Source organism: Pseudopipra pipra, chromosome 28, assembly GCF_036250125.1.
Source record: "Pseudopipra pipra isolate bDixPip1 chromosome 28, bDixPip1.hap1, whole genome shotgun sequence".
NCBI classification, from domain to species: domain Eukaryota; kingdom Metazoa; phylum Chordata; class Aves; order Passeriformes; family Pipridae; genus Pseudopipra; species Pseudopipra pipra.
Window position 1 is genome coordinate 2,016,745 of NC_087576.1, and position 23,179 is coordinate 2,039,923.

General features: G+C 52.9%; 1 protein-coding gene and 1 long non-coding RNA gene across 4 annotated transcripts in view; one reads left to right on the forward strand and one right to left on the reverse strand.

Annotated features, from left to right (window-relative positions):
- Window positions 1–23,179, reverse strand: part of PEBP4 (phosphatidylethanolamine binding protein 4) — a 79,545-nt gene that overhangs the window by 25,637 nt on the left and 30,729 nt on the right. For all 3 annotated transcript variants that reach the window (XM_064638148.1, XM_064638149.1, XM_064638147.1), the window contains exon 4: window positions 11,783–11,881. In XM_064638148.1, the coding sequence (XP_064494218.1) occupies window positions 11,783–11,881 (99 nt within the window). The remainder of the gene's footprint in view (window positions 1–11,782; window positions 11,882–23,179) is intronic.
- LOC135403808 (uncharacterized) overlaps window positions 17,541–23,179 on the forward strand; it is a 53,575-nt gene continuing 47,936 nt past the window's right edge. Inside the window, exon 1 of the long non-coding RNA XR_010425499.1 lies at window positions 17,541–17,573. This is a non-coding gene — a long non-coding RNA (uncharacterized LOC135403808). The remainder of the gene's footprint in view (window positions 17,574–23,179) is intronic.

Consider the following 23,179-nt stretch of genomic DNA (forward strand, 5'->3'; position numbering starts at 1 on the left):
CATGACCCTCTACCTTCCTCCTCCTCCATGGGCACTGGAGGTTCTGCATCCCTGAGAACAGGATTCCCTGGGAACAGCCCTTTTTCCTGGGTGCTGAGCCTGTCTGACCCTTCCCCAGTTCCCGCTCAGAGAAGCTCTGGGGTTGGACCCACACCACGGGATGAAGGGCTCCTGCAGCCCCTGGATGGAGGTGGGAAGGGGCAGGGGCAGGGCAGGCAGATCCATTCCCAGGACCTGCTCTCATCCTCAGGACCAGCCTGGAGATCCTGAGTCGGGAAGGTCAGGCAGAGCCAGGATGGAGCATCCCCTTCCCAAGCAGCCTCTCTCTGCCCTGCTGTCACCCCTTCCCAAATCCTTGTTGATCTGGCTTGTGTATCCAGCTGGGAACAACCCCCTCCATCTTCCCAGGAAAGAAGGGGAGGGTCTGGCCATGCCCTGTCACCACGTGGCCAGTGCCACTCTCTGCCTTGGCACCGACTGGTCCCACATCAGCCACGGCTTCATCCGTCCCTGGGAAAGCTGAACTGGGGGATTCCTCTGGGCTGGGTTCTGCAGCCACGAGGGAGACCCCAGGACCCCCCACCCACTGCCCACAGGGCTGGGGGCACCTTATGGGCAGAGCTTCAGCTCCCACATCCCCCCAGCTCCGTGGCAGCCGCGGGGTCATGTCCCACACCGGCCAGGACAGAGCGGGGACAGGAGGGAGAGTCATTTTGGGGAGTGAACACGGTGGGTTTGCCCCCTGGGAGGCTCCAGGCCTGGCAAACAGGGGGGTTGCACACCCCCTTGCCAGCCCCCATCCCAGACGAGCTCCCTTGGGAAAGCTGGGATACACTTCTCCCAGAGTTTCATCGCGACGGGGAAGGTGCGGGCGGACAGACCAGCAGTGCCCTCTGCTGCTCCTGGTCCCCTGCCACCAGCCTGGCACCACCCCGGGGGTCCCCACCCTCCCCGGGGGGGCTCCTTTGGGCAGTGCTCCGGCCAGGGCTGCGCTCAGCGGGTGCCGGGACACGGGGAATCTTCTCTGCCACGACCTGTCGGGGCGGGTGCTTCCCGGGCACCCTCCCACAGCACCTCCATCCCGGGGAGAGGGCATCCCGGGAGCGAGGGGCCGCATCCTGCCGCGGTCAGGGGGGCCCGTGGGTGTGCGGAAAAGGGGGGAGGACGGGGAGGGATTTCTTTTTGAGAGCGAAGGTGGGTGGCGTGCGGGGATGCCAGCTGGCGATGGGCTCTATTTCTACTGACAAGGCTTTACCCTGTAGGTGTGAGGAATTCCAATTAAATATTCAGCCTATTTGTCTGTGTGTGGGAGAGGGTTTGCTGTGCAGGAGGAAAGCCTCACATTCAGCTCCGGAGCGAACCATTAAGAGAGAAATTAGCTCAGTTCATCAAGGGAAGCCAGCGGAGGGTTTTCCTCGCTCTCCTACCTTGTTCCATCCCTCGCTCGGAACCAGCAGGGAATAAACCCATCGCGTTTGGCAGGGGAGCAACGAGGCAGAAGCAGATCCCAGCCTGGGAAAAGTAATTTTTCCCAGTGCCAGGGGGATACAATCCCAGCTCAACCCCCCCCCGAGTGGGATCGATGGGGTCGGAGGGGCACGGATTTAATTGCTCTCGCATTTACCGGCCACCTCCTCTCCGAGTCATTTACAGCATGCTAATTAATCATCAGGTGCCGAAAGCTCTCGCTTGCAGATGATCTTTTTAAGGTGGTGATGCCCCCAGAGAGTCGATGCTCTATCGATGAGGGGCCCTTTTCCCAGGGCAGCATCACATGGGATCGATGGGGCTGCAACGATCGTCCCTTCCCACCTCCGTGGATTTGGGGTCAGGCTCGAAGCTACAGAGAGGTCTCAGCACCGTGGGGGATTGCAAAGCCCTGGAAGTACACCCAGACTATCAGCTGGGGGAGAGACTGGGGTGAAAAATGGCCATTTTGGTACCAGAAATCTCCTTGAGCAGCACCGGGGCAAGGGCAGGATGGAGCAGGATGGGGCTGGACCTTGCACTGAGGGAATTTGGGGGAGAACTGTGCTTCCAAAAAAAAAAAAAAAAAAAAAAAAAAAGCCACCATGGAGCTGATTTCACCATTTTCTGGTGCTTGACGTGTTTTTGCCCTTTTGAAATAACTTTCCATCTCAGAACACCCAAATTTTAAATAGAACCTAAAGTGACGAGAATAAAAAAAAAAAAAAAAAGATGACTTTTTCACGAAACCACAAACGCTATCCTGTTTTCCTCCTCTGTTTTGGGGAAAGGAAGCTGTTCCTGACGGGAATGAAGCAATAATTTTCCTCTCCTGAGGGAAGGCAAACCTCAGGCTCCCCCAGGTGATGGTCAGAGTCGGGACTGAGGTTCTGGGACCCACTCATTGCATTTAAAAAAACAAAAACACCTGAAAGTAGAGCCCAAACATCTTTCAGAGGGAGATGAAGGTGAAGGTGATGGGGTGCTAGGAGAGGGGGGACACAGTGACCATCTAAGGGGGTCCCAGTGCTGCACTGTCCCCTCAGCTGATCAACCCAGACCACAGTGCTTGGCCCAGCAGGGAGGAGAAACTGGTTTTAAACGGCTTAAAAATCCTCACTGGAAGTTTCAGGCAGGAAAATGAATCCTTTGGTCGAACTCCAGCCCTGCCTCTCCTGGGTGAGTTAACCCAGGCATGGGGGCTGCCCTGGGGACAAGCCCTCCTACCCCAGGGACAGCCCTCCTACCCCAGGGACAGCCCTCCCACCCCTGGGACAGCCCTCCCACCCCTGGGACAGCCCTCCCACCCCAGGGACAGCCTCCCACCCCTGGGACATGGTCACCAGTGACTTTCCTGATGCACCTGAGAGCGTCCCAAAAGTCATCAGGGAGGAAAAGCCTTGTCTGGATCCCATGGGATGCTCCCTGTCATGCTGAGCTTCCCTGCTCCTTCCCTACAGGGATGCAGGGAGGAACTTTCCTACCCCTTTTCCAAACTCCAGAAGGCAGGAATGAGCTTTCTTATCCCCTCCCACACATGGGACACAGGGATGACATTTCCTACCCTCTTCCCAAACACGGGATGCAGGGATGAGCTTTCCTACCCTTCCCCCATTCACAGGACTCAGGGATGAACTTTCCCACCCCCTTCCATAGGCAGGATGCAGGGGTGAGCTTTCCTACCCCCTCCCACACATGGGATACAGGGAAGAACTTTCCTACCCCATCCCATACCCCAGGGATGAGCTTTCCTACCCATTCCACACACGGGATGCAGGAGCCTTAAGGAGTTCCTCATCAATCCCAAACCTCCTTCAGCTCTGCTGACGGGGCACAAAACACCTTTTGGAGGCCAAGCATCCCACCGAGGAGCAGAACCCCCCAGAGACCAACCCTGCAGCCTCATCACCCTGGGGGAACAACCCAGCAGCACCCACAGCTTTGCCATTGGGACCACTACACATAAATATATATATCTAAATTTTTTTCCCCTTTCCCTTTCCTTCCAAACCCAAATCCAGAAACTCCATAGCAACCCGGCGGCTCCCAGGGTCTGACTCCAGTGCTTTTGCTCGGCACTGTCACTTCGTTTCAGGCTACACACACCCGGGTAGGTGTGAGGAACTCCAATTAAGCATTCCTCTGGCTCCCTGTGTGGGGGGACAGGCTCTGCCTGTGGAGGAGGGAAGCCTCGGCGGTGACTAATCGCTCAGACACCGGGTGTCTGTGGCACCAGGGGAGGGCAGGCAGAGGGTTTTCCTTCGCCGTGCAGCTGCCTCTGCATTCCCTTTTCGGGAGATATTGCGGCTCCCCGCCGGGCTCGGGGGCTCCCAGGCGGAAGTTGGAAGGATCCCAAGCATCTTTCCGGCGTGGCCGGGGCTCCGCGGCGCTGCCGCTGCAGAGCTCGCTGCTGCTGCAGCCCTGGGTCTTTGCTGCTCCCCCCTGACTCCCCCCTCCAGGGTCATGTTTTCAGGGGAAAAGCAGATTCCTGAGGTTTTTAAGGAGCCTCGCTGAGTCGTGGAGGAGCGGTTGGTGACTCTGCTGCGTGTGGCTTTTACCCTCTTTGGGATGAGCATCCCCTAAATCTGGGTGAGCACTGTTAAATTCAGATGCTGAGCCCGGAAATGAGCGTTTGGCCCTTGGCTGAGGAGCAGAGCAGAGGATCCCACCCTCGGCCACCAGCCCAGCCCTGGCAGAGACACTCCAAACCGGCCGCCACAGGAGCCCCAGTGTGAAGCATCACTTCCCCATCCTCCCCATGCCCTATGGAAGCAGCCTGGCTCCATACACCTGCCTGAATGAGGGCGATGCACAGCGCACGTGGGGCACAACCACCCAAAAACCACCCCAAAACCACCCTCCCTGGCCGGAGCAAGGTCATTTTCCTGGTGCAACACTGCCCATGGCACCAACTCCCCGGAGGACAGCGACCGAGGACGGGGGATGCACGGGGTGGTCCCAGCCTGGGGACGATGCCCTGCTCCAGCAGGGACACCCGGGCACTTCCCCAGCCTTTTTAAGCAGCTCCCTGAGCCAGGGCAAGGGGCGGCAGCGGGAACAGCCCGGCCGGCGATTCGCCCCCGCTCCCCGGGGAGGCGGGAAGGGGGCCGGCGGCCGCCCCCCGCCCCCGCCGTGGGCAGCGGCAGGATGTGCTGTCCCTCCCCTGCACTTCCCAGCGAGCACTTTACATAACTTCTGCTGCTTAGTCACAGCTTCGGCTCTTTTTTTTTTTTTTTTTCCCCTCTTTTTTTTTTTTTTTTGGAGCGATTTTCTCAGCCGCATCAGAGCGCGAGTCATTTCGGCAAAGGGAAGTCCCTTCCTTTCTTCCGTTCCCTTGGTAACTGCACAAATTTGCTCTTCAAATGATTCATGACCGGGGTGCTGTAGGAGTTCCCTCCTCCAACACAAATCGCTCCCACACAACCACACATGCCCGATTAATCACTGATTGGTGTCTCTTCCACAAGGTAGACCCGGAGAGCGCACGGGCTCCGTCGCTCTCCTCCGGCCATCCCCGCCGGGTCCTGGATACTCGTGGGGTCCCCTGGATGCTCACGGGGGTCCCCAAACGCTCACAGGGGACACACACACTGGTTTTCGAGAAATCCCATCCCCAGGACGCATTTTATGGGTTGTATATGAAATATTCCCGTGGTGGCGGGACGGGAGCTCAGTGCTCTCCATGGAGCCAGCAATGGGATCGGAGCTCGGCGCTGGCTGATGGTGATGGATAAACCTTCCCTAAACTCCCAGTTGCATCAGCACAACTTTCTTCTTGCTCTAATTTCTGTTTTCTCGCCCAAACTGCCGTAGGTTAAACAAGCAGAGGGAAAACTGGAGTACCAGAGGGTCGCCTGGCATTCTAGAAGGTCAATCCCAATGGCTGGGCTGGAGGGACAGAGCCCCATAACCCAGAAAAAAAAGCCAGAAAAGAGCCATAAAACAGCCAGAAAAGTCCTTTATGGACCCAAAATGCCACGAGGCAGAGCATCATCCCAGTGCCACGATGCTCCTCCACACACCTATACCTGCACCACGGCTTGGGAAGCAGGTTGGGATGGAGCAGGGAGTCAGTGAGCACTTGGCTGCCAGGAATATCTCAACTGGAAAATAAAATTAATGTGCAAGATATCTGCCTGCCGTTCTGGTAGGGTTTATCTGATTTATTCTCTCCTCGTTACGAGGAGCTAATTAACAAACCATCGTTTAAATAAACAGCAGTGAGAGTGTTTGTAACCTCGGCTTTATTGAATTGTGACAAATTATTAGCCTCTGCATGGGAAATGAAACAGAAGCACCAAGGGAAAAAAAAAAATGAATTCCCATCGGGATAACCTGTGAGGAGATGGAGCAGAGGGAGCAACTCGTGGCACGGCTCCTGGTCAGTGTGAAAACGTGGGATCATCCCAAATAACCCCAAAACCAGACAGGTTTCTGGGTGCTGAATGCTTTAGTGCTGTGGCTTCACCCTAAATTCACCCCTGTGGAATGGCAGGGCTGGGAGCATCCCTGGGACAGGGCTGGGATGAGAGGATAAATCCAAGCTTGCTTAGTGGCAGCTCTTCCGGGGCTTTGGGAGTGTAATTACCTGGGAACACTAATTACAAGGCAGGGGAGCATAAAGCCGAGTGGCAGCTCACGTGGGGTGGGAATGTTGGGGTTGGCAGGGATGCAGCAGTGGGATCAACCCCCTGCCACACCAGGGAGAGTTTCCCCCCGAACAGAGCACCCCAGGACTGAGAGAATCATAGAATCATGGAATTGTTTGGGTTGGAAAAGCTCCCTAAGATCATCAGATCCAAGCACTCCTCCAGCACTGGCAAGGCCACCACAAACCCACGTCCCCAAGAGCCACATCTACAGGGGTTAAATACCCCCCAGAATGGTGAGTCCACCACTGCCCTGGGTAGCCTGTGCCTGACCAGTGAGGAAATTTTCCCTAATATCCAACCTAGATTTCTCCTGGTACAGCTTGAAGCCATTTCCACTTGTCCTGTCTCTTGTTAGCTGGGAGCAGAGCCCGACCCCCACCTGGCTACATTTCAGGCATTTCCCAGGATGAGAAATTCACGGAATCCCAGAATGGTTTGGGTTGGGAGGGACCTTAAAGCTCATCCCATTCCACCCCACCTTCCACTAGCCCAGGTTGCTCCAAGCCCCATCCAACCCAGTCTTGGAGGCACTTCCAGGGATGGGGCAGCCACAACCTGTGCCAGGGCCTCACCACCACCAGAGAGAAGAATTTCTTCTGTAGAACTTGGAGTGCAAAGCAAACTTCCCCAGAACAGCAGCCTCTTTGCTTATTTTGGTTTTTCTTAGTTCTTTTTTTCTTTTTTTTTCCCCCCTTTTATTAATAAAGGCTTCATTAACAAGCAGCGACAGAAACTCGCACCAGGGAACTGACTATTCCAAGGAGCCAAGTCATCAATTAAACCAACATTTCTCTCTGTTCTTTCCCTTTCAAACCCTCGGTTTCATCACCAAAAAGGAGAGTCGAGAGGGCTCCAGCAAGGAGAAACAATACCACGGCACCAACTGCTTTATCTGCCCCTTCTCCCCTCCAGTGAGGCAGCAGATCCCACTGGCACGGCAGGTTTCAGGGGTCCCACGATGTCACAGATCCATGGGAATCATGGATGCTGCCCGGGACAGGCAAGGAAACCTGCCCCGACACTCCAGCATCTCCCAAAATGTGGATCCCTCCTGGCTCCAGGATACCCAAAAGCTGGGTTTTTTTTTTCTCCTCTAACATCAATTCACCCACTAAAAATCATTCCTTGCTCTGACAGGATTTCTGTCCTGTTGGGATGCTGAGTGTGATCACGAGCGCTCTGCAAAAGTGTCCCCAAGGTGTCCCTACAACTCTTCACGCGGCAGCTGAAGAGCAGGAATAACAGCAACCAGCAATTAACAGCTGATCCCTACCAGTTCTGATAAACCCCAGCATTCTGGGCAAGCTGGAGCCGGGTGCCAAGTGCTAGAGAGGACAAGTTTCCTGTGGGGCACAAGCGTCGCTGTCCCTTTGGGACGGGCACAGGGACACGGGGCAGGTTGGACGAGCAGCTGGCCCCCCACAGCTCCGTTTCCAGCCTCTCCTGGTGCAGAAATCCCATAATTTTTAAGGTTAATAAAGCCCTTGTTTGCTTAAGACAGCACCTGTTTCTATGGTGACACTTGCAACCCGGAGCCTGTTTATCAGCCGGCGACGAGGAACGCGCTGACAAACGCGAGCGCCGGAGAAGACACCGCGGTGAAGACCAAGAGTGGTGCCAGGACCTCTGGGAGCAGGGATGCTGCAGTCCCTGGGCATCCAAACCTGCCAATCCCGCATCCATGCGTTCCCCACTCCGCTCTACAAAGCCAGGGGGGTGACTGGAGCACCGGGAGCTGCACCCGGAGCACCCGCTGTGGGGGGAAAAGCCACTCCCGGGATGGGCGATGGGTGGGAATGGATTTCCTTCAAAAACCTTGGATGCAGTTCCTGTCTCCGACCCCAGACTTGACTCTGGCAGCTCCGTGCCTCAGTTGCCCCCATGCCCTGTCCTGGGGAGGGCTCTGTGGAGGCAGCTGAGCCGAGCTGTGCCCGTGGCAGCAGCGCCCGGCGGGTCCCGCTCCGCTCCAGCCTGGCGCAGGATTTCTCCCGGCTGGCAGAACTGGTTTCCATAACGACTTTCTGTTACAAACATATTTTGATAAAAATAAAGTTAAAGCAGCGAGGCTTTAGTGGAGTACAAATTCGCTGCTCTCGCCCTCCCCCTTCCTCCTCCCCAAGGAGGGGGAATAAAGAGGGAAAGCTTTCCATTTGAAGGGCAGTATTTTCTCCCTTCTTTTTCTTTCCCCGCTGAATACAAAATGGAAAACCTTGTTTACTGGGTTTCGCTGTAAACTGGTTCCGACTCTGCCTGGTTACCTGATGCTCTACAGTATATACAGGATAATGTGATAAATTCATTTCCAATTCACTGCATTATCCTTTGAATATTTTAATGACTCATTGAATGGAGTAAAAAAAAAAAAAAAGCTATTTCAAATGAACAATTATGCTGCATTAGAGTAAAGGCTGATTATATTTAAACACTGCTTCCATGGATAACGGGACATATCGACCTCCGCCTATAAGAGCTAATTTGGCTCTTATCTCTAAATAATTTTACACTGCAAATTACCATGAAAACCTAAAGGGCTTTAAAAACATTCATCAAAAGATATTATTCCACTTTGTAGCAACATTTTTATTTAAATTATTTTGAATAGGAGTGAAAGCATCTCTCGTGTTTGACAATCGGAGCAGCGACGGAGCAGCGGCTGATAAGGAACGGCACCGATGGGATGGGATGTTCCATCCCCAAACCCCACCTGGGAGAGCAAATTCAGAGCCAGATCCCTAACTTGGTGGCGTGCCAAAGTACTGCAGCACCTAGAAGTGGCATTTTAGTGCTGCTGGAGCTGCTTCCCTCCAATCTAGGGGATTGCAAAGCCGGGGTGACGCTGAGGAGATACCCGAGGGATGCCGGGATGATACCTGAGGGATGCTGGGGGGGTGCTGGGATGATGCCGGGGCAAAGCCAGGGTGACACCCAAGTGATGCTGGGATGATGCCAGGGCAAAGCCAGGATGATACCCAAGTGATGATGAGGGGATGCTGAGCAATGCTGGGGTGATACCCAGGTGAAGCTGGGTGATGCTGGGGTGACACTGGGCGATGCTGGGTGATGCTGGGGTGATGCTGGGCAATGCTGGGGTGACTCTGGGAGCTGCTAGGGTGATACCCAAGTGATGCTGGGTAATGCTGGGGTGATACCCAAGTGATGCTGGGTAATGCTGGGGTGATACCCAGGTGATGCTGGGTGATGATGGGGTGATGCCCAGGTGATGCTGGGCACTGCTGGGGTGACACTGGGCGATGCTGGGGTGACACTGGGCGATGATGGGGTGACACCCAGGGGATGCTGGGCAATGCTGGGGTGACACTGGGAGCTGCTAGGGTGATACCCAGGTGATGCTGGGTGATGAAGAGGTGATGCCCAGGTGATGCTGGGCACTGCTGGGGTGACACTGGGCGATGCTGGGGTGACACTGGGTGATGATGAGGTGATGCCCAGGTGATGCTGGGCAATGCTGGGGTGACACTGGGTGCTGCTGGGGTGATACCCAAGTGACACTAGGTGCTGCTGGGGTGCTGCTGGGTGCTGCTGGGGTGATGCCAGGGCACTGCCGGGCGCGGGGGCTCCGGCAGCCCCCAGCCCTGGCGCCGGCCGCCCCGTCCCTCCCGCAGGAAGGCACTTGAAAGCCCCTCTCTGCACCAAAGCAACAGAAGGTGTCATGTAAAGCCTACACGGTTATTTTAGAGCCAGTGTGCAAATAAGCCTGTCAGCTGAAGCTCCTCGGAGCCAAGACTCCCATATACCCCCCAACGATCTGCATTTCAACGAGACACCATGTGGCTGAGCCCGTCGGCTCCGCCGCAGCCATTTGGGGCTGGGGGCTTGGGAAAACTCCCACTGCAGCCCCGGTGGGACACACTGGGACCCCCCCTCTGCACCCCCAGCAATGGGAACCCACCTCAGGGCTTGAGTGAAGTGGTTTTGTCCCAGTGCCCTGCCAGGACGGTGCTGGTTTGGGTGGTTTATAGTGCAGGGGGGATTTATACGCATTGCTGTGTGTGTGTGTGGATGAGAGATCCGTGTACACACACCCACGAGAGATAGATGGGATATATATATCCCATCATTATAGAGATCATATCAATATATGCATTTTATATATCATATCACAGAGATTCACAGAATAGCTCACATTGGAAGGGACCATGAGGATCATTGAGCCCAAATCCCTGCTCATATATGTGTATATATATATATATTTATATATATTTTATATATATATATCTCATGATAAGAAAGCTTAAGGAATAGTTGGGGTTGGGATCGGCCCCATCCCTGCAGAGACAAATCACCTGGGCACGGGAAAACCCTTTCCCTTCCCAAAAAAATCTCCTTTTCCTGCCCTCCAGTGTGGCCTGACAAGGAATTTCTGACCTTACAAATCACAAACTGAATGGCCCAAATGCCAGGGGAAAAATAAATAAAGCACCTTCCGTTCGTGCTGAAGGTTTTAATCCTGCAAGTCCCTTCTTTGCTGAAATGATTTCATACTCAAAAAAATACCCAAAAAAAGAAAACCACAATAATTAGCAAGAGCCTCGGAAGGATCTGGGTACAGAAGGAAAAACAAGAGCTTGGGCTCCTTTGCGTTCAGTAAATATTAAAATTAATGAGAGACTTTCAGGACCCTGTTGTTAGAAATGCAGAAGGGCTTCTGTGAAGGATTAAAACACAAAACAACAACAACAAAAAAATAAGCCCTGTACACAAATTCCTGCAATTATTCCCAACGCTTTCTATTTTTCAGCCAATTATGAAATTCATGGAAAGTATTAATATCCGATTTTAATTTGCTTAATATTCCCATTAACAATAAAAAGTCTAATTAAGGTATCTGTACAAAGAGCCCTCAGCAGTAATTTCAGAGAATAATAGAGAAGAACGACGAGATATTTCTTGTTAAATGCTCGCTGCAAATTAATTGATATCTTAATTAGGCTTTAGTACTTAGATTATTAGTTAGATTGATTCAGGGCTGAAACATCTCATTTTTTAAGGGATAAAAGCAAGCAGGAGAGGAACAAACTGATTTTCCAAAATATTTCTGAAGGGAGAGCAACGACACACATTTTGGGAGCAGGGGTAAGGACTCATCCCATGAGCACAGAGCTGCGAAGCACCAGAATTCAGCCCAAACCCATTTTCCTCCTGTTTGCTTCACCAGACTCAAAAGCTTTTCTCCTCCCAAAAAAATAAAAACCAGAAAGGGAATACAGATTTTTTTTTCACCCAAACCACTTTTTTAACCACAAAAACCACCCGGCAGCAAGAGCTGTTTGAAACGACGGGTTGTCTCCACACAGAAAACTGGTGGTGGGGAGTTGGCAAAGTGCTTTTTTTTTTTTTTCCCAGCATTTCCTTAGAAGAAGAAGGAAATAAAAAAAAAAACAAACCCTAACAGCAATATTTTTGGACCAGCCTGGCTCTATATAGCCTGAGGAAGCACTTCCCTACCTACACGCCCAGCACCATTTACATTTCTCTGGCAAACACTCGTCCCTCGGGATTTCGCTGAGATGCTGCTGCACCGACAGGGATGTGCATCCTATGGGAATCCAGCTCTCTGAGGCAGGACCAGGATGCACCCCTGATGCTCAGGAATGCCCCCAAGCTGCCTGGACCCCAATGCATGGACCCCCCAGGGGACTCACCAGGATGTCGGTGACCACCCAGTGCCTCCAGTACCGGTGCCGGGGGTTGGCTCTGTTGGGAGCGTCGGGATCCACCATGACCAGCACGTACTTCTTGTTCTGCAAAGAGAGGAGAGCAGAGCACTGTGGGCACAGTGTGTGAGCAAGGAAGAGCCCCCCCCAGGAGCTCTATCAGCCCCCAAATCCATGTTTTTCCACAATTCCCCAAGCGCACTTTGATGATTGATCCACGCTAAACGCACAGAGGTGAGCGAGGAACGTGCACCAGGGCAGGCCACAAACCTGCTTAGGGTGATTTACTCCTTGTGGTCTAAATCTCTTTAAATACAGGGAAAAAATGTGTTTTCTGCCTCCTCTAAATAAAAGGCACCAAGGGGAATTCCCTCTGCTTCCAGCCATCCTCCAACCACGTCCCACCACGGCGCAGGGCAGAGCGGTGTGGCACAACCACAGTCCCTGGGAGGAGGTGATGGGATATTTTTGGGTGGCCAGGGACAGGCTGGACACCCAAGGGTCCACGGGGGTGGCTGTGAAGAGCCAAACTCTACCTCACACACCCCAAAATAACTAAAAGATGTTCCAGGGATGCTGCAAGAAGGCAAAGTCGCTGCCTCACCACACATCCAATGGGTCCAGTACCACTTCTGGGTGATGGAAGTGGGCAGAGAGAGCTGGGATTTATGGATGATACTGGCTCAGTCCCCAGAAAACCCCCACAGCCCACCTCAGGTCCCCACAGCAGGTGCCACCAGCACTGAGACAACGTGGATATTTTGGTCTGCTGAGGATGGAGCTGGGTTTGAAGTGACCTCTGGAGGGAGGCTGTGGATAGAAAACCTGCTGATCTCCGGGGATTTGGCAGGACCTCAGGCACCAGATTATCCTGCAAGCACCCAGATTAAGGGATCTATATCCTAATAAAACCTCCAGGTGCGTCTGTCAGCTCACCAGTGGCACCACTCGCCGCTCCAGGGCGGAGGTTTCATAAACAGCTGTGGGATTTAGCCATGCAATTCCCACTGAAATTAGCTGGAGCTCTGTGGCTACATCCCCTGCTTGTGAAACCAGGCTGGGATTTTCACAGCGAGGTTGTTGGGGCTGACATAATATTTTTTTTGCTTTATTTCCCAACCATTGGTTGGGGTAAATGGGGCAAGTGAGCCCCGGGGTGCTGCCATAGCCAGAGACCCCCCTGTGCCCCCTTCCCTGGGCATCCCACCAGAGCCACGCATCCCTCAGCCCCCCCTGCAGACTCCACCTCCACGAGAAGTACCAGTTTAACTAGAAAACGTGGATTTCAACTCATTTAGCAACCAGCTTGCAACAGCTGCAGAGAAAATCCCAAACTCATGCAACCCCCCTGCCCGGGAGCGCGGCCGTGCCGCTGCCCTGGTCCATTAATCCCAGCCTGGAGGAGGTTACACCAAGCACACAGATATGGGACAAGGGGGTGTGATGGTGTCACCACGTGAGGCCGAAGGTCAGGACCTCAGGGCAGAGCCGCCACCTCCCTCCTCATGAACTCCCACAGCTGCAGCATCCCAGAAAAAAAATCCCCCAGCAACGTATTCCTCGTGGTGCTGAAATCAGGGAAGGAGGAGAAGGAAGGGGTGGGGAGGGAGGGGGGAAAAGAAGAAGCCCGACAACCCAAAAACCCTACGCTGGAAGTGTGAAGGAATTTGAGCTCTAACTTTGGGGAGGGTGGGGAGCTGAGCTGAATCTCTCGGCTCCGCTCGGAGCCCAGCTGGTGGGAACAGAACGTGTAGTCATGGGACTGTCATCGTGTGCTGTCCAGGTTAACATGTAGCATTTCTATTACTATTAACAGACTTTCTGCTCCTCACTCCATCTGTTCTTCGAAATAATTGCAGTTGTACAGACCATGCCTTCGCTCCAGGCAGGCTCTGGGGAGAGGATAGTGCTTTTATGCAAAAAAAAAAAAAAAAAAAAATTAAAAAAAAAAAGGGGGGAAAAAAATGAAAAGGAAAAAAAAAAAAGTGTTAAAAAATAACAGCAAACACGAGAATAGAGTGCAAGTGAAGCTAACAGCAGGCTGGGAATTCGGGACAGATTGTGGCCTAGAAAGGTGACGGCGCACGCGGCCGGGGGCCGGCGAGGCCAGACCCCCGTGGGGACGGTCCCCGGGGTCAGTAGCCCTGAGCTGGGCTGCCACCGGGGATTTTTCCCCTCTCCTTACCTGCTGGCCACCCTAAGAGCCACAATCCCTCACCTTCCACCTAAAGATAGCAAAGCCCTCCACGACCCCGAGTTAATCCCAGCTGCTTAAGGTGTGTCACAGCCCGTGCCAGCTCCTGGGGCTGCACCAAAACCACCCCACAACCCCCTCCCCGACGTCCTCAGGCACTGCTGTGCACCCCAAACACGGGGTAGGTGTGTTTTTTCCCTGCTTGGCAGCAACAGCAGCCTGAGTGCTGGTGATTTTCGGGGGTTTTTTGATGCTGAAATCCCTCCTCGACACAGGCTAACAGCATTAGCTGCTGTCAGGGCTGCAGACGGGAGCCAGCCCGGAGTGACACGGGAGCTGCTCAGCTTTACAAGCATGAACCAGCCCCGGGGATTTTTGGAGAGCAGGAAAGTGGCTTTACATCAGAAAATTCCTCCAGTGCGGAAGAACAGGCGGCATTTTACTGTGCAGAGGGAAGGGAGGAAGGGGGAGAGGGAAGATAAAGCCACTCTGGGCTGCCACAGAGGAAAATTTGGGGTAACAAAGCACCCCCAAAGCCCTGTCACCCTTTCCTGCTCAGCCCAGGGCACGGAGGAGCTGCTGGTGTGAGGGACCCAGTGGGGATGTGGTGTGTCCCACCAGTGTCATGGAATCCTGGAATGGTTTGGGTTGGAAGGGACCTTAAACCTCATCCCATTCCACCCCCTGCCATGGGCAGGGACACCTTCCACCAGCCCAGGTTGCTCCAACCTGGCCTTGGACACTTCCAGGGATGGGGCAGCCACAGCTTCTCTGGGCAACCTGTGCCAGGGCCTCCCCACCCTCACAGCCAAGGATTCCTTCCCAATATCCCATCTAACCCTGCCCTCTGGCAGTGGGAAGCCATTCCCCCTTGTCCTGTCCCTCCATCCCTTGTCCCAAGTCCCTCTCCAGCTCTCCTGGAGCCCTTTCAGGCCCTGGAAGGGGCTCTCAGGTCTCCTTGGAGCCTTCTCTTCTCCAGGCTGACGTGTGACACCGATGGGGTCACCCTTCCAAGGGTCACCCTTCCCTGCTCCCCCGGCCATTCCTCACCCTGGGACACACTAAAATTAGCATTTAACCACTGCAAGAAGCTGCTGCCTTCCCTAGGGCTTGGAGTCATGGCTTCACCCCCCAGCTTTGCCCTCCACATCCCTGGGAACGGGCATCCTGCCCTGCTCCACCACCTGACACGGAGCCGGGGCAGCAGAGCTGGTGGCAGGTGACACCAGGGCTGCATCCCGTGTTTTCCCTGCTAATTGTTTCCAGAGGGAAGTGGCAGCAAAATCTCCAGTTATTCCTGCAGAGAGCATTAGCTTCTCCAATTAGGCACAGGTTTAGGAAACTTGCTCGGAGCAGGCAGGGACTTTTCCAAGAGGCAGGCGGGCAGGAGAGGGATTTGTGTGCCGGGGATACGCACACAGAGAGCTCAACAGATCCCGCGGAGCTGGGGCTGCACAGGAATTAAAGACTTATCCAAATGAAAGCAAATAGGGTGTTAAAGCGACACACATGTAGAGCGAGCGGTTTCCTTGGAAACCAGCGCACATGGAAGTGCCACACGTGCAGTGCTCCGGCATTTTCGGCAGCGCCGGGGTGGCCGTGGGGGCTCTGCCCTGCCGGGGGTGCCCCTGCTGGGCTGGGGATGCAGCTGGATGAGCCCAGAGGTGCCCACGGCATCCCGCTGGCATCCCAGGGTGTGGAGAAAAAATGGCTCCAAGGGCTCTTCCTCCTGGGTGGGAAGGGGAGATGGATGGTGCTCAGCTCTGCTGGCCCTGCTTGCCTTAGGAATTCCATCCCAAAACTAAAGGACAGAGGCCCAGCCAGGTGCCCAGCCCAGCACCTGCTTCCCAAGGCGGGTTTGGATGGTTTTGAAAAGTCCACCTGGATCCTCCCCAGCTCCTCCATCCCTCGGAGCTGTTCCCTGTGCACACCTGCCTGGAGCACGTGTTGTTCCCTCCTGGAAGCACCCGTTGTTCCCTCCTGGAAGTACCCAACCCCTCGCCACACAAGGGATGAGGCGAGAATTCCAGCTGTCCCATTGCCACCCACACACCTTTTCCAGCTCCTAAGGAATGCCCCCAGGTGGGGAGCTGCTGTGGAAGCAAATCATGGCACCGACGGGTTACGACGGTAACTGAGCCAAAGGGCCTTCCCTGGCATTTCAACATCCCATATTATCCTGCTGGAAAGGATTTGGGGGTGACAGATGGCACGAGACGATCCAGACCAGCCCCTTTGGTGTGGAGATGGGATGGGGAGGTGCATCCCAAGCAGGCAGTGCCCACACCGGAGCCAGGCAAGAGCCGGGTTTATGCAACCACAAACCAGAGAAGCCAAATATACCCAAAACGACTTCCCAGAGCGGGGCACGAGCTCCTGGATAGGCAGGGAAGGCAGGAAAGGTACTCAGAACCTTGGGAAACATTACTGCAGCTCTCCTAAGGGATGTCTCAAGGGTCCAACCCATGTCCCACCAGCACAGGAGTCGGAGCTATGCCGCTGCTCCCACGAGGTGGAAGCGCCGCAAGCACCAGCTGAGAGTCAATCTGGGCTTCTTTCTTGGCTTGTCCCCAGTACTAAAAAGTTTCTATAACAGGCACTGAGTTCGCAATTCTGCTGCTGCTGCTGCTGCTTCGCCAAAGAGAAATTCCAGCTCCCTCCTCGGTGGCAAGAAAATTGTTTGCGACCGAGTTGTTGTGGCTCCGGGAAGGAGCTGCCGAGCGTGGCAGGATTTCACCTTCTTATTTTAAACCTGCCCCTCGCCACTTCCACGGGCAGAAATAGGTCAGCAAAACGAACCCTGCTCCGCAGGACTTGCCCAAGGGAACTTCATTGACTTTCCAACACGCTGCAACTCTCCCCACATTCCCTTCGCTCTCCCTCGGGACTCGCTCGTCAGCCAAATATTTATGCAGCCGAATGTTCTAATGAGAATTGATTCATCCAGGGGTGTTAAGGAGCATGTTAAAGGTCTGTTCCCAGATTAAGGCCTTAGGATGCTCTAAGGGATGGATTATTTGCAATGAAAGAACAGTTTGTTTTCCCCTCGTGGCAGATTAAACCAGCTCTGTGCAATAAAACTGCAATGGGGTGTGCCACACGCTCGACACAACCGGGCAGAAAGTGGGATAAATCTTCCAGAGGGATGCTGGAAATACAGGTGGATTGTGCCTCTGGATCATTTCGGGGGAGAGAGGAGAGCAACAGGCTGTGCTTCCTCACTCAGAGACCCCGCTGTGGCTCACACCCTGAGTTTCCCCAGTTTAAAGCCCACCTCCATCATCGTCCAAGGGGGACAGGGCAGCACATTTCAACCCCACCTTCCTGCCAGAGGAGAAATCCAGGAGGGAATTAACACCCCAAGAACCCCCCGCCCCAGCTGCCGAGCTGCTGCTCTGTTCCCATCCTATTTTTTTTTTTCCAGGAGCATTTATTTCCCGGCCTTTGGGCAGCACCCGCTAATGAGCAGCAGGCAAGGTGTCCCCAGGCTGGGGACAGGGACACCGAGGCCGCTCCGCAGGCAGGGGAGCCGGGATGAGCTCGGGAAGCGGAGAGGAGGAGGAGGAGGAGGAGGAGGAGGAGGAGGCGAGCGGCCGCGGTGGCAGAGCACAGCCTTCCAGCCCAATTACCATCACACGAGGGGACACATGGATTGGTGACATTTGACATTTCCTACACAAATATTTTGATGCAAAATGGCACCTCCGTCACAAATTATTTTCCAAAACTTGGCTTGGGTTTCGGGTGGTTGGGTTTTTTTTTTTTAATTTTTTTTTTCTGGGGGAAAAATAACAAAAATAATAAAAAAAAGAAATAAAAGGATTGCACAGGGTGGCGTTTGCAACTGAGCAAAGGGAAGGGTCATTGTTCCACTTCCACCCCAGCCACTGAGAGGGCAAAGCAAACGGCACCAGGGGGGAAAAGTTCACCCAAAAATTCCAGGCTTCACTCTGATGCACCCCTTGGGGACCCTCAAAAAGCTTTTTCCCTGCTCCCTTCCCATCCACGTAGCAAATGGCTTGGGAGCATCGGGGGCTCGGACTCCTCCTGGCAAGAGAGGGGTTACCAGCCCTGGGAACTGCTGAACTCTGTGCTACCAGACACCTCGGGAAAGCTGAAATGACTTTAAATGCCTAAACATTTTAAAACAAACCCTGGAACAATTCAGCTCCCAACTCCTCGCCTGCTTCCCCTCCCTCCTCGCTCTCTCTCTCCCATTTTTACGGTTTCCAGAGCTGTTTTACGCCTCATTACCTGCACACTGTGAGTGATGTCTGTCGGTCCTAGAGCTGTAAATACCTTAAATCATGCTTCATTAAGAATATCTCTGGTGCTATTAAAGAGCTATAATAGACAACGAGTTAACAGATGATTAAATATGAACTCCATTTGTGTCACTCACCGCGGGCAGGAAGAGGCTTTAAGTTTTTTAAACTCGCTCTCATTATCTGGGGAAGTGGGGCTGCAGAGCTGGCGGGGATGGAGGGGGATGGAGGGGGATGGAGGGATGCTCCCTTGGGAATGGAGGGATGGGGATGGAGGGGTGCTCCGGTGCAGACATGGAAAGATGGGGATGGAAGGATACTCACACAGGATGGAAGGATGCTCACATGGAAGTGGAGAGATGGGATGGAGGGATGCTCGCTTGGAAATGGAGGGATGGGATGGAGGGATGCTCTTGTGGAGGTGGAGGGATGGGATGGAGGGATGCTCGCTTGGAAATGGAGGGATGGGATGGAGGGATGCTCTTGTGGAGGTGGAGGGATGCTTGTATGGAGTGAAGGGATATTCCCATAGGGTGAAAAGATGTGGAGATGGAGGGATGGAATGGAGAGATTCTCACTTGGAAATGGAGGGATGGGATGGAGGGATGCTCATGTGGAGATGGAAGGATGGGATGGAGGGATTCTCACTTGGAAATGGAGGGATGGGATGGAGGGATGCTCACATGGAAATGGAGGGATGGGATGGAGGGATGCTCACAAGGAAGTGGAGGGATGGGATGGAGGGATGCTCATGTGGAGATGGAAGGATGGGATGGAGGGATGCTCACATGGAAATGGAGGGATGGGATGGAGGGATGCTCACAAGGAAGTGGAGGGATGGGATGGAGGGATGCTCACAAGGAAGTGGAGGGATGGGATGGAGGGATGCTCATGTGGAGATGGAGGGATGGGATGGAGGGATGCTCACAAGGAAGTGGAGGGATGGGATGGAGGGATGCTCACATGGAAATGGAGGGATGGGATGGAGGGATGCTCACAAGGAAGTGGAGGGATGGGATGGAGGGATGTTCACAAGGAAGTGGAGGGATGGGATGGAGGGATGCTCATGTGGAGATGGAGGGATGGGATGGAGGGATGCTCACAAGGAAGTGGAGGGATGGGATGGAGGGATACTCTCATGGGGATGGAGGGATGGGATGGAGGGATGCTCACATGGAAATGGAGGGATGGGATGGAGGGATGCTCACATGGAAATGGAGGGATGGGATGGAGGGATGCTCACATGGAAATGGAGGGATGGGATGGAGGGATGCTCACATGGAAATGGAGGGATGGGATGGAGGGATGCTCACATGGAAATGGAGGGATGGGATGGAGGGATACTCTCATGGAAATGGAGGGATGGGATGGAGGGATACTCTCATGGGGATGGAGGGGTAGAGATGGAAGGATGCTCAAAATGGGGATGGAGGGGTGGGGATGGAGGGATGATCATGTGGGGATGGAGGGATGCTCCCATGGAGATAGAGGGATGCTCCCACTGGATGGAAGGATGCTTGGGTGAGGGATGCTCCCATGGAGACAGAGGGATGCTCACCTGGGGATGGGGTACAGGGATGCTCCTGCCTCAGGAACACCCAGGAGGGACCAGCTCCTCCACTTTGGGACTCTGAGCTGACAATCCTGGCAGCCCTTTGCTTGGGTTTTCCCACCTGGAGTCCAGCAGCCAGAGATCCCAAAATAAATCAAAATAAAGGAGGAGGAGGACAATGAGGATGGGGTGGGATTGGGAAAGGGATGGGCACCTGGGAGAAGACCAGATGGGATGGAGGGATGCATGGATACCTGGGAAGAAGGGCTGGAGCTTGGCAGCATGAATGGAGATGCAAAAGGGACTGAGCATTGCTGTCTCTCCAATACAAGAATAGCTCAGCACAAATGCATTGCCAAAGCGCAAATTAAATAATAATTAATATCATTAAAATCCCATGAGCACGGAAAAAATACTGGGGAAAATTAAATAATGAGTGTTTTCTTCTCGTCTGGATTAGATCTTGCTCTGTGACAATAAAGAGCAGTTCCACGGGCAGCTCCAGCACAAGGGGATTATCCCACTGTCACAATCCCGGCTCCCTGCCGGGCTCAGGGCTGTGGATGGTGCCAAACACCTGGCACATGTGTCCCACTGCCAAACTGGCCACAGGGAAACGGAGCTGGGGAAGGGGCTGGAGCAGCAGGAGCAGCTGAGGGAGCTGGGGGGGCTCAGCCTGGAGAAAAGGAGGCTCAGGGGGGACCTTCTGGCTCTGCAACCCCCTGACAGGAGGGGGGAGCTGCCAGGGAACAAGGGACAGGAGGAGAGGGAACGGCCTCAAGCTGTGCCAGAAGAGGGTCAGGTTGGACATCAGGAGGAATTTCTCCCTGGAAAGGGTTGGTTAAACACTGGAACTGCCCAGGGAGGTTTGGAGTGCCCAGCCCTGGAGGTGCCCAGGGAAGGCCCGGCCGTGGCACTCAGTGCTCTGGGCTGGGGGACGAGGTGGGGATGGGGAACAGGGTGGGCACAGGATGGGCTGGGAGGGCTTTTCCAGCCTGGATGATTCTGGGATTCTGAGGCAGGAGGACTTGGGGACAAGGACAGACCCTGGCTGCAGGAAATCCAGGTGACCTGATCATACCCTTCTTTAGCAACATGTCCCCTGTCACAGCAGATGTCCCTGTGGCCTTTGTAAGGAATCTCACGACACTCCACAGCACACGACAAGGAGAGGTGCCTTCCCAGCTCCTCACCATCCCCTGGGATCAGCCTTAAAAAGCATCCAGACATTGACAGGGCCCTACAGGAGCTGCCTGGCTCTGCCCCATTCCCTGTGCTCTCTTCATTTGGGCTGATGCTCATCCCTGTGCAGAGAGGGTACAACAGCCACAACCGCCCCTCATGCTCCCAAATCCCACCGCTGCCTCCATTTCCCCCGCTCCAAAGGGAAAACCACAGCCTGATTCCCTACAGGAGCAACAGCAGGATAAACTCACGTTCCTACAAGCTCCCAGCTCTCTCATTGATCATTCCTGAACACGCCTCAACCCCTCACTGCCACCCCGACCCCTCTCCATCCCCGCAGGGACCCCCAGGGCCGTGCAGGAGGACGGAGGTCCCGGGGTGGGGTTGTGGCAGCGCAGGGGGGGGACAGTAACACGCCGGGGGGGTGACACAGCGCCCGCTGCTCCCAGGGAGGGGCTGTAATTGAATCTCGGCGGTGATTAAGTTCCCTGGAAATGCCATTTCCCTCTCGGCCAAACTCCGAAGTGCCCCGAGAGCTCCTTATCAGCGGCTGCCGCTCCCCTCTGCTCCTCGCCTGCCCTGCGGCCGCGGGGTCAGCCCGACGAGGGCCCCGGGTCACCCCGGCAAATTAATCCCGGAGTCCCTGGGGAGCCTGAGCCGGAGAGGGAAGAAGAGCTCTCTGCTGCGCTCGGGGGGGGGGAAATTAAAGCGTTTTTGGGAGCGGCGGGAGCTGCTCTGCCCGGCTCCATCCCCGGGGAGGAAGCGCCAGCCCACCCACCACATCATTTACCTGCTGCCAACCCCCCCACACACCCCCCAGAGCTGGGAATTTGCTGCTTCCGAGTTGTGAGGATCCAAAAGCACAGGCAGGGCCTTCTCCCCACCCCTGTGCACCATATATAATATATCAGCAATATATAGGGAATATACATATCATATATACCTTACATAAATATAAGACACAATGGAATATATTCTATATTCTATATAGAATATATATTCTATATTCTATATTCTATATAGAATATATAGAATATATATATTCTATATTCTATATTCTATATAGAATATATATTCTATATTCTATTTCTATATAGAATATATATTCTATATTCTATATAGAATATATAGAATATATTTGATATAGAACACACTCTGTATATAATATATATACATATATATAATATATATAATATATTATACATTATATAATATATATTTATATATTTATATACTTATATAATTATATAAGTATATAAATATTCTATTCTATATTCTATATGTAGAATATATTATATTCCATAATAGAATCTAAATATTCTATTTTATTATATAAATACAATAGAAATATATATATTACATATATTACATATTTCCATGTAGAATGTGTATTTCTATATTTCTATGTATATTTCTATATATTTCTATGTATATTTCTATATATTTCTATATATTTCTATGTCTATTTCTATATATTTCTATATTTCCATATAGAATATATTCTATATATGGTCTACATATATCCCATTTATATTCTACATATATCCTCCATATATTCTACATATATCCCACATATATTTATTCTACATATATCTCATATATATCCTACATATATCCTCCATATATTCTACATATATCCTATATATATTCTACATGTATCCTCTGTGTATCCTGTATTTCCATATAGAATATATATTTCTATGTTTCTACGTATATTTCTGTATGCATCCCAAATATTTCCTTATAGAATTTATTCCCAATAGATGGACAGATAAGTAGATAGATGGATATTGGGAATATAGATACACTCCAAATGTTACTTAGGCGTAAGACCCTGCAGTGAGATCTCATTAAAAAGTGCCTTAATTCAGGAATAATGGGGGAAACCTACACCCATCTACCCCCGGAAACTGCTTTGGGAAAACAACCAAGAACTAACCCACCCTGCACACAAACTGCTCTTGCCAGGAACAGGAGGGAAAAGATGCTCAGCTCAGAACTTCCCTCCCTAGTCAAATATTTAATAATAAACTAAGAAGAGGAGCCAACTGTCTCCCTTGGATGTGGGTTTCATTTGGAAGTTACTGGGAGTTCTATTCCCATCCAAAACATCTTTTTTTTCCTCTTTTTTTTCTTTTTTTGGGGTAATTCCTGATGCATGTTTTGTCCTGATAAATCCATCCTGCCGT